The sequence below is a fragment of the Oncorhynchus keta genome, chromosome 24 (assembly GCF_023373465.1).
Source record: "Oncorhynchus keta strain PuntledgeMale-10-30-2019 chromosome 24, Oket_V2, whole genome shotgun sequence".
In the NCBI taxonomy this organism is placed as follows: Eukaryota; Metazoa; Chordata; class Actinopteri; order Salmoniformes; family Salmonidae; genus Oncorhynchus; species Oncorhynchus keta.
The window spans coordinates 41,391,786-41,404,047 of record NC_068444.1 but is presented as its reverse complement, the minus strand read 5'-3'; the positions used below and the strand labels follow the sequence as shown (position 1 = coordinate 41,404,047).

Here is a 12,262-nt window from a genome sequence, read left to right as displayed (position 1 = left end):
CAAGGTTGTGATGTGGATGAAGTCAAGGGGTCTGAATACTTTCCGAATGAACAGCATTTAGATACTTAAACTACCTGAGAGACACCTTTGCTATTTATCTCTGTACTCAATAAATGGTAAACAAACTATTGGCGATGGTGTACTTTGTTCGAATGTATATGCATGAAACGTATATTATGGAAAACATGTCCCACACTCTGTCATAGTTAGTAGAACAATGAATGGATTGGCCAGATTTTGCCACATCAGCTTTTAGAAGATTAATAGAAAAGCTAATCATTCAAACCACCTAAATATACTCACATTCACTGAACAAACATTTTCCCAACTGCTTTTTCTACAGTCCTACACACTCTAACATTCTACATATCTTAAATTCCAATGCATCCAACATTATGCATGCCTACCATGGTATTGGGCAGCTGCTATTTGAGAATTCATATGTATTGCAAGTTATGCCTAATATGTAGGCTATGCCATATATAGTGGCTAATATTCCTATGCAGCTGTTTTAACTCTATTCTCGCTCACATGACACACACACACACATGCTTTTAATTGTGTTTATAAGAAAAGTATTTGATTGAATGTTTTCAAGCCTGCTGCTAGTTACTTGAAATGAGACGCCAAAACACGATTAACATTTTTTTTTTCACTGACAGATTGCTAATGAAACACATTGACATTACAGTAGTTGATTACGCAAACTGACATTGGCTAGCTTTCAATATATTGGCGAAATGGTCAGTTACCTCTAAAGTGCACTTCTATATTTGAAGTGTACTCAAACAGATATTTACTTATAGCTAGCTATATCTGATCCTCGTCATCAGACAGCAGCTTGCGTTCTCGCTACAGGCTGTTTACACATCGTAGATAGAAGCAGGACATTTGCTTCCTTCATCATGAGGAGTATGTATGGAAGTTCTGGTTGGTTCCAAGTTTGGCAGTTCCGCATTTACCTGGGCAGACACTTGAAATCTTATGAGTGGAAGAATTGACGTCAAACTTTTATAGTCATAAGAATTGTTCACAGTCACGTATACAAAAAATCAGCTCGTTCAACTTCAATTTTTTTGGCTTCTGCCCACTACCTAATTGTCGAGCCAAACTGTCCCATAAATCAACTCGGCAAAAAAAGAAACATCCCTTTTTCAGGACCCCGTCTTTCAAAGATAATTCGTAAAAATCCAAATAACTTCACAGATCTTCATTGTAAAGGGTTTAAACACCTTTTCCCATGCTTGTTCAATGAACCATAAACAATTAATGAACATGCACCTGTGGAACTGTCTTTAAGACACTAACAGCTTACAGATGGTAGGCAACTAAGGTCACAGTTATGAAAACTTAGGATACTGAAGAGGCCATTCTACTGACTCTGAAAAACACCAGAGGAAAGATGCCCTGGATGCCTACTCATCTGCGTGAACGTGCTATAGGCATGCTGCAAGGGGGCATGAGGACTGCAGATGTGGCCAGGGAAATAAATGGCAATGTCTGCACTGTGAGACGCCTAAGATGGCGCTACAGGGAGACAGGATGGACAGCTGATTGTCCTAGCAGTGGCAGACCATGTGTTACAACAACTGCCTGAGTTACACCAGGAACGCACAATCTCTCCAGTGTTCAGACTGTTCGCAATGGCCTGTTGTAAAGGCAAATATCACCGGCAACAACGACCCTATGGGCACAAACCCACCTTCGCTGGACCAGACAGGACTTGCAGAAAGTGCTCTTCACTGACGAGTCATGGTTTTGTCTCACCAGGGGTGATGGTCGGATTCACGTTTATCGTCGAAAGAATGAGCGTTACACTGAGGCCTGTATTCTTGAGCGGGATCGACGTGAATGTCAGTCATGGTCTGGGGTGATGTGTGACAGTGTCATCGGACTGAGCTTGTCATTGCAGGCAATCTCAACTCTGTGCGTTACAGGGAAGACATCCTCCTCCCTCCATGTGGTACCCTTCCTGCAAGCTCATCCTGACATGACCCTCCAGCATGACAATGGCCCCAGCCATACTGCTCGTTCTGTATGTGATTTCCCGCAAGACAGGAATGTCAGTGTTCTGCCATGGCCAGCGAAGAACCCGGATCGCAATCCCATTGAGGATGTCTGTGGAACTTGTTCAGTTTGTCGTTGAATCTTTTATGTTCGTTCAAATATTTACACATGTTAAGTTTGCTGAAAATAAACGCAGTTGACAGTGGGAGGACGTTTCTTTTTTTGCTGAGTTTAGTTGGCAGGAGAGCTATAACATACTGCCATCCAGATGTTTTTTTCCAGAAATTCCGGTTGGAAGATTCCCACCCTGCTTGTTCGCTCCTGATTTAGGGAATCATCCCAACTGGGATTTGGAAAATATAAAAATTACTTGTTACTATAGTGCAATGTTATCTATAATTCTATGATCCCAGCTACACTTAGTTTTCAGTTTGAATCGATCCCAGTGTTGCTGAATAGAACAAATGCGCTGCATTGGTCGGTTTTGGCACTGAAGATACTTTCTAATTGCATTTATAACCTGTGCAGCTCAGGGCATGACTTTGGCCATGTCCCAAATGTCACGCTATTCTCTATCTAGTGCACTACTCTATGGGCACTGGTCAAAGTTAGTGTACTGTAAAGGCAATAGGGAGCCGTTTGGGAGGCAACCACTTGTCCTTGACTCTGACACCTGTCCTCTCGAACGTAGTGACACCATCTGTGACCTGGGTGGAGTGGATGAGCTGGCCAACTACGGGGAGTATTCGGGAGCGCCCAGCGAGCAACAGACCTACGACTACGCCAAGACCATCCTCTCACTTATGACCAGAGAGAAGCACCACGAAGGTGGGCACTTGCTCAGCTTCCCCAACCCCAATTATAAGCTTAACCATTAGTAGGAAAATGCATAACTGACCCAAGATCAACGTCTACTGTCAACTTCACCCTACACCTGGGAACTCGCCAGGGTTGCCCACTTGTACCTCTTATAGTTTTGAAATTAACGTTGGCATCGTCAGCTCATATTACATTTGGGCTATATCATAAACAATGCACATAGAAGCAAGAAGTCCCACAGACTGTATTACTCCTGTACTGCCTCTATTCCAACGTTTTGATCCGAGTTGGATCTTCTTAATTCATTTAATCTTCATCAATAAATGTGAAGCAATGTGTGTTGACTTAAAAAAAATCAATGTTTTACTAGTTACACTTAAATTACCTTTGGACACAGACGAATTCCATTGGTTGGGACTATTTAACTCTGTGCAACACTAAGTTCTATCACATGCTCAATTCTTAGTGTGTTACCGCATTGTCAAACTAGATGTTGTTGTTACATGAAGTCTCAGCATTAATATTAACACAGTTCTATCTTTGCCTCGCCAGGGAAAGTGCTGATCATCGGAGGAAGCATCGCTAACTTCACAAACGTGGCGGCCACGTTCAAAGTAAGGCGCCCAAACACGGTCTTCCCCAAGTGCTGTGTCATTGATAGGGCCAGACATAATCTGGGTGCAGAATGTGCATGAGTCCCTTGAATGTAATTTGTAATGAAAAATATATTAATTGGCCTTGTCTAAATACCTCTACTCGGTTTTAAATAGTAAAATGTCTAACGTTGAGTGCTTTAAATGCCAGAATGTCATACTCTATATATACCAAAGTATGTGGACCCCCCTTCAAATTCGTGGATTATGCTATTTCAGCCGCACCTGTTGCTGACAGGTGTATAAAATAAAGCAGTCATGCAATCTCCATAAATAAACATTGGCAGTAGAATGGCCTTACTGAAGACCTCAGTGACTTTCAACGTGGCATCATAGGATGCCACCTTTCCAACAAGTCAGGTCATCAATTTTCTGCCCTGCTACAGCTTCCCCGGTCAACTGAGTGCTGTTATTGTGAAGTGGGAATGTCTAGGAGTGACAACTGCTCAGCAGCGAAGCGGTAGGCTGCACAAGCTCACAGAACGGACCCGCCGAGTGCTGAAAATTGCCTGTCCTCGGTTGCAACACTCACTACTGCGTTCCAAATTGCCTCTAGAAGCAACGTCAGCACAAGAACTGTTCGTCGGGAGCTTCATGAAATGGGTTTCCATGGTCGAGCAGCCACACACCAGCCTAAGATTACCAAGCATTGGCTGGAGTAGTGTAAAGCTCGCCACCATTGGGCTCTGGTGTAGTGGAAACGTGCTCTCTGGGCTGATGAAGCTCGCTTCACCATCTGGCAGTCCCACAGACTGGGTTTGGAGGATGCCAGGAGAACGCTACCTGCCTGAATGCACAGTGCCAACCTGTAAAGTTTGGATGAGGAATAATGGTCTGGGGCTGTTTTTCATGGTTGGGGCTAGGCCCCTTAATTCCAGTGAAGGGAAATCTTAATGTTACAGCATACAATGACATTCTAGACTATGTGCTTCCAACTTTGTGGTTACAGTTTGGGGAAGGTGCTTTCCTGTTTTAGCATGACAATGCCCCCGTGCACTAATCAAGGTCCATACAGTATTGTTTTTTTGAAATCGGTGTGGATGAATTTGATTGGCCTTCACAGGGCCCTGAATTCATCCTCATCGAACACCTTTGGGATGGATTGTAACACCGACTGCGAGCCAAGCCTAATTGCCCAACATCAGTGCCTCACTAATGCTCTTGTGGCAGAATGGAAGCAAGTCTACGCAGCAATGTTTGAACATCTAGTACAGTAGAAAACCTTCCCAGAAAAGTGGAGGCTGTTATAAGCAGCAAAGGGGGGACCAACTCCATATTAATGCCCATGATTTTGGAACGAGATTTTCGAGCAGGTGTCCACGTACTTTTGGTCATGTAGTGTACTCATTTAGTCTTCATCTGTATTTGCTGCATACTCTATTAAGGAAGAGGTGCATCTTTTCAGACCCATTTGTCATAAGAGGCTGTTGCAAAATGAACGAATGGCGGGAAACAACACGTTTGAGCATTAGATGATGCTTTCTTAGTATGGGTGAGCCTAGTATGTTTATTTGTTGCTGAATGCATACTTTTATATTAAACCGTACATATATATAGTATGATTAGTACACAGTACGTTTTAAAAATTAGTAGGCAAGATCGTTTTTCGGACACAGTGGTTCTCTATTTGGATACACATGAGCTGATGCCTCGTCTTCCTGGCAAAATTCTTACATTTAGAATCTATTCAATCAAACCAAATAATGCCACTAGACATGATATAACATGCTGCAGTTTCATATATGAAAATTATGTATATAATTATATAAATTCAATAAGGACAGATTTAGAAAAGGCATCCTGCGGATTTTGTCCAGCCTTAGCCATTGTGCCTGCCATTAATCCCATGCTTTGAACAAGGCATGTCTATCCATACATTTTACCATACTGTGCTCTCCTTTGATCACCCCTAGGGCATCGTCAGGGCTATCAAAGACTACCAGGGACCCCTGAAGGAGAACGGAGTCACCATATTTGTGCGTCGCGGCGGCCCCAACTACCAGGAGGGCCTGAGAGTGATGGGAGAAGTAGGTGAGTCCAGGCTGCAACTAGTTGGCTACATTCCAGTTCTCTACCCTACTTCCCGAAGTGTGTACTTGTACACTCCCTGTTATGGATTTAAAAGGAATGGACTGGTATAATGAATGGTGGTAGCTCCCTCCAGCCATTCTTGTATCAATCCAATGCTTTGAAATGCATGAGGTGGAGTGAAAAAGTACACATTTGGGGAGAAGGAAAAGTAATTGAAACATGGCAATTGTCCCACTCCTCCCTTCTGCCAACATTTACTCCAATTCTCTGATCTGAGACGACTGTCCCTGACTGCATCCCGGATGGCACCGGGATCGGGGCCTATAGCGTGTTATTTAGGACAGACCTTAGTTTCTGCCATATTGCTTTCAACTGAGTGGCACCATCGCTTCAACTATCAGATGTGATAAGGCGATTTGGGGGCGTAATAAAGTAATGTAGAAGTTTGGCCAGATAACCCTATCACTGGTCATACAGTGCCTTCAGAAAGTAATCACACTCCTTGACTTAATCCACATTTTATTGTTAGTCTTTAATTTAAAATTGATTCAATTGAGATTTTTGGTCACACACAATACCCCATAATGTACGAGTAATTGTTTTTATGAATTGTTTACAAATTCATAAATGATTATGTTGAAATGCTGAAATGTTTTGAGTCAATAAGTATTCAACCCTTTTGTTATGGCAATGCTAAATAAGTTCAGGAGTAAAAATGTGCTTGACAAGTTACATAATTAAGCTGCATGGACTCTGTGTGCAATAATACCGTATAACATGAATTTTGAATGACAACCTCAACTCTGTACACCACACATACAATTAGCTGTCAGGTCCAGGGAATTTCAAACACAGATTCAACCACAAAAATCAGGGACGTTTTTCCAATGCCTCGCAGAAAAGGGCATTTATTGTTAAATGGGTAAAAAATAAAAAAAAGCAGACTTTGAATATGCCTTTGAGCATGGCGAAGTTATTAATTAATACTAACCCAATTGACTGAATGAAAAGCAGGAAGCCTGTGCAGAATAAAAATATACCAATAGATGCCATTACCTTTTTGGCCTGAATACAACGTGTTATATTTGGGGCAAATACAACGCATTACTGAGTACCACTCTCCATATTTTCAAGCATAGTCATGGCAGCATCATGTTATGGTTCTGCTTGTAATCTTTAAGGACTGGAGTTTTTCAGAATAAAAAATAAATGGAATGGAGGCAAAATCCTAGAGGAAAACCTGGTTCAGTCTACTTTCCACCAGACAGGGGGAGATTAATTCAATTCCTGATTGACCCAGTTGCAGTTGACTTAAATCTACTTGAAAATCCATAGCAAGACCTGTGTCGTGACTTACTTTTATTAATCTGATTTATTTATCGAATCAACTAACTTTGTTGTAATTATTACCCGATTTTAAATGAATCATGTACAATGATTGAGAGCCGTTGTTCAGAGTTACCATCTTCCAAATTAAACTAAAGGTCTTTACCTATCACATCCATATCAGTCAATGTATTAATTACCTCTTATCATTCTGAACAGTCATAACCTTGGATCTGCAAAAACCCCAACCTTATGATTCAGTACTACACAAATTGGTTTATTTACTAACTAAATAATATCACAAACATACACACTTAATACATGAGAATAAGGTCCCTAGCGGACTGACAGCATATGGCGGCTTGTTACACAGAAATAAACTTCTCACTAATCATATACTTTGCACATGAACCGCTGCCCGTTTGGAGTAAGAAATCATGAATATATTTACGTGTGAATGCTGTATATGTCTGTCAGATCCAGCCTTAGGAAGGATGTGGGATGGCCTTTCAGCTGCATTCTTGTAAGGCTCTGATTGTCTGAAAGGGGTCTCCCCTTTCCTGTCTTCTACTGTTCACTCTGGAAGATTCTCCTTGGATAGCTAGGCAAGCCAGCTGTGTCGATGGCTCCCACTGGGTGATAAGAGTAGCGTACTACGGTGATTTGAGAATAGTACAGTAGGATGATTTGAAAAGAAGTCGGATGGTCCCACTTTGTTCATGGCTACAAAATATTGACTTATCTGAGTTTGAGTGGAATCGGCTATTGCGATGTTTGCCTTGTGCGTTGCAACATTTGTATCGTAGTCTATTGCGTCCTCACTAATGGAATTAAAGTTGGCGGACCTATTGTCCAGCAATAACGCACCCTTTTTAACTGGAGTAAGTGCTTCTGTTCAATCTTAAATGAGATTTTCTAGACATTTGACTTAACAAAAATAATTTCAATCTTTTTCATAACTAATATACAACGTTAAGGATGGAGTCTTAATAGATAAAGGGGATATACAGTGGGGCAAAAAAGTATTTAGTCAACCACCAATTGTGCAAGTTCTCCCACTTAAAAAGATGAGAGGCCTGTCATTTATCATAGGTACACTTCAACTATGACAGAAAAAATGAGGGGGAAAAAATCCAGAAAATCTCATTGTAGGATTTTTAATGATTTTATTTGCAAATTATGGTGGAAAATAAGTATTTGGCCAATAACAAGTTTATCAATACTTTGTTATATAGGTAAAACGTTTTCTGTAAGTCTTCAAGGTTTTCACACACTGTTGCTGGTATTTTGGCCCATTCCTCCATGCAGATCTCCTCTAGAGCAGTGATGTTTTGGGGCTGTTGCTGGGCAACACAGACTTTCAACTCCCTCCAAAGATTTTCTATGGGGTTGAGATCTGGAGACTGGCTAGGCCACTCCAGGAACTTGAAATGCTTCTTACGAAGCCACTCCTTCGTTGCCCGGGCGGTGTGTTGGGGATCATTGTCATGCTGAAAGACCCAGCCACGTTTCATCTTCAATGCCCTTGCTGATGGAAGGAGGTTTTCACTCAAAATCTCACGATACATGGCCCCATTCATTCTTTCCTTTACACGGATCAGTCGTCCTGGTCCCTTTGCAAAAAAACAGCCCCAAAGCATGATGTTTCCACTGCCATGCTTCATAGTAGGTATGGTGTTCTTTGGATGCAACTCTGCATTCTTTGTCCTCCAAACACGACAAGTTGAGTTTTTACCAAAAAGTTATATTTTGGTGTCATATGGTCAGATGAAATTCTCCCAATCTTCTTCTGGATCATCCAAATGTTCTCTAGCAAACTTCAGACGGGCCTGGACATGTACTGGTTTAAGCAGGGGGACACGTCTGGCACTGCGGTATTTGAGTCCCTGGCGGCGTAGCGTGTTAGTGATGGTAGGCTTTGTTACTTTGGTCCCAGCTCTCTGCAGGTCCCCCTGTGTGGTTCTGGGATTTTTGCTCACCGTTCTTGTGATCATTTTGACCCCACGGGGTGAGATCTTGCGTGTAGCCCCAGATCGAGGGAGGAGATTATCAGTGGTCTTGTATGTCTTCCATTTCCTAATAATTGCGCCAACAGTTGATTTCTTCAAACCAAGCTGCTTACCTATTGCAGATTCAGTCTTCCCAGCCTGGTGCAGGTCTACAATTTTGTTTCTGATGTCCTTTGACAGCTCTTTGGTCTTAGCCATAGTGGAGTTTGGAGTGTGACTGTTTGAGGTTGTGGACAGGTGTCTTTTATACAGATAACAAGTTCAAACAGGTGCCATTAATACAGGTAATGAGTGGAGGACAGAGGAGCCTCTTAAAGAAGAAGTTACAGGTCTGTGAGAGCCAGAAATCTTGCTTGTTTGTAGGTGACCAAATACTTATTTTCCACCATAATTTGCAAATAAATTCATTACTAATCCTACAATGTGATTTTCTGCATTTTTTTCATAGTTGAAGTGTACCTATGATGAAAATTACAGGCCTCATCTTTTTAAGTGGCAGGACTTGCACAATTGGTGGCTGACTAAATCATTTTTTGCCCCACTGTACTTTTCAGTGTAGAGTTACCTGGAATGCTTTTCCAACAGTCCTGAAGGGATTCCCACATATGCTGAGCAAATGTTGGCTGCTTTTCCTTCACTCTGCGGTCCACCTCATCCCAAACCATTTCATTGGGTTGAGGTCGGGGGATTGTGGAGGCCAGGTCATCTGATGCAGCACTTCATCACGAACCTTCTTGGTCAAATAGTCCTTACACAGCCTGGAGGTGTGTTGCGTCATTGTCCTGTTGAAAAACTGATAATGGGACAAAGTGCAAACCAGATGGCATGGCGTATTGCTGCAGAATGATGCGGTAGGAATACTGGTGAAGTGTGCTTTGAATTCTAAATAAATCAGTGTCACCAGAAATGCACCGTCACACCACCACCTCCATGCTTCATGGTGGGAACCACACATTCAGAGATCTGTTCACCTACTCTCCGTCTCCCAAAGACCTGGCGGTTGGAACCAAAATTCTCACATTTGGACATCAGAACAAAAGACAGATTTCCACCGGTCTAATGTCCATTCCTCGTGTTTCTTGGCCCAAGCAAGTCTTCTTATTATTGGTGTCCTTTAGTAGTGTTTTCTTTGCAGCAATTTGATCATGAAGGCCTGATTCGCGCAGTATCCTCTGAACATTTGATGTTGAGATTAGCCTGTTGAACTCTGAAGCATTTATTTGGCCTGCAATTTCTGAGGCTGGTAACTGATTAACTTATCCTCTTCAGCATTCCTGTGCAGGTCCTCATGAGAGCCAGTCTCATCATGGCGCTCGATGGTTTTTGCGACTGCAATTGAAGAAACCTTCAAAGTTCTTGAAATATTCCGTATTGACTGACCTTCATGTCTTAAAGTAATGGACTGTCATTTCTCTTTGCCTTTTTGAGCTGTTCTTCCCATTAATATGGAATTTGGTATTTTACCAAATAGGGCTAACTTCTGTATACCCCCCACTTTGTCACAACTCAAATGATTGGCTCAAACGCATTAACTTCTTACGGGCCGTCCCACCTGGCCAACATCCAGTGAAATTGCAGAGTGCAAAATTCAAATGACAGAAATATAAATATTTAACGTTAATGAAAATACAAGTGTCATCCATCAAGTTAAAGCTTAACTTAATCCAGCCGCTGTGTCAGATTTAAAAAAGGCTTTACGGTGAAAGCACACCATGCAATTATCTGAGGACAGACGCCCCGCATACAAAAGCATGAAAAAACATATTTCAACCAGGCAGGTGCGCAACGAAAGTCAGAAATAGCCATATAATAAATGCCTTACCTTTGAAGATCTTCTGTTGGCACTCAAAGGTCCCAGCCACACACTCTAAATGGTCCTTTTGTTCGATAATGTTCTTTATATCCCCAAAAACTCAGTTTAGCTGGTTTCCTTCCAAAATGCATCCCAAACGTTTCCAATAAACTCCTCCAAGTCAAACAACGTTTATAATCCAAACTCCGCTACCCCAATACGTAAAAAAACAATAACATTTAAGACGGAGAATCGTTATTGTCTTTACCGGAGATTAACAACAAAGAACGCGCTCTCATCTCCGCGCATGTCATCACCACTACAGCCAAAATGGGAACCACTTAGAAAAACGAATTCTAGCTTATTTTTCCAAAAACAAGCCTGAAACTCATTCTGACGAGTGACATCTAGTGGAAGCCCTAGGAACTGGAATCGGGGAGATTTTCGCTTCATAATAAACATGACAACCATTGGAAACAGTGGTAGGCTGAATTGTTTGTTTTTTTGGATGGTTGGTCCTCGGGGTTTTGCCTGCCATATCAGTTCTGTTATACTCACAGGCATTATTTTAACTGTTTTAGCAACGTTAGTGTTTTCTATCCAATACTACCATGCATATCCTAGCTTCTGGGCCTGGGTAATAGGCAGTTTACTTTGGGCACGTTTGTCATCCAAACTTCAAAATACTGCCCCCTACCCCAGAGAGGTTAAGAAGGAAATCAATACAAATATTAACTTTTAACAAGGCACACCTGTTAATTGAAATGCATTCCAGGTGACTAGCTCATGGAGCTGGTTGAGAGGATGCCAAGAGTGTGCAAAGCTGTCAAGGCAAAGGGTGGCTACTTTGAAGAATGTATTTATTTTAACACTTTTTTTGGTTACTACATGATTACCACATGTGTTATTTCATAGTGTTGATGTATTCACTATTATTCTACAATGTAGGAAATAGTAAAAATAAATAAAAACATATGTGAAACTTGCCTAATGTTCCAGGTTTGCTGGGTGTACTAAAACATAAAGACCATCTTTGGCACTAAAGATAATTAAGGTCATTGGTAGACGATGAAAACGATTTCTGTTTTTGGGAAATTCACACCTGGAGATTTGATCAATAGGTTTCCTTTTTTATTGTACAGTTGTTCAGAATAATCTAAATATTTGTTAACCATGTCCATTTTTTTCCCCCATAGGTAAGACCACCGGTATCCCCATCTATGTTTTCGGCACTGAGACCCACATGACGGCCATTGTCGGCATGGCGCTGGGCCACCAGCCAATCCCCAACCAGCCTCCAGTAGCCGCCCACACAGCCAACTTCCTGCTCAACTCCAGCACCAACTCCGCTGTACGTTTTGTGTTCAATGTAGAGCTGACCCCAATTGGTCGATTTTTCAGTCGATAGCTTTTCGCTCTACCAATATGTATTTTTTTGGTCAAGCAGTGGAGTGTGTGCATGCATGCATGCACGCACGTATGTATTCCAGCCAGTCAGCCAGCCAATCAAGGGTTTTTGTTTATTTTTACACTGTTCTACTTTGTGGAATAATAGTGAAGACATCAACACTATGAAATAACACATGGAATCATATAGTAACCAAAGAAGTGTTAATTAAATACAT

General features: G+C 41.7%; 1 protein-coding gene across 7 annotated transcripts in view; it reads left to right on the top strand.

Annotated features, from left to right (window-relative positions):
- LOC118357563 (ATP-citrate synthase-like) overlaps positions 1-12,262 on the top strand; it is a 109,262-nt gene that overhangs the window by 29,482 nt on the left and 67,518 nt on the right. For all 7 annotated transcript variants that reach the window (XM_052478332.1, XM_052478330.1, XM_052478334.1 and 4 more), the window contains exons 9-12: positions 2,699-2,835; positions 3,379-3,440; positions 5,393-5,510; positions 11,834-11,988. In XM_052478332.1, coding sequence (XP_052334292.1) covers positions 2,699-2,835; positions 3,379-3,440; positions 5,393-5,510; positions 11,834-11,988 — 472 coding nt within the window. The remainder of the gene's footprint in view (positions 1-2,698; positions 2,836-3,378; positions 3,441-5,392; positions 5,511-11,833; positions 11,989-12,262) is intronic.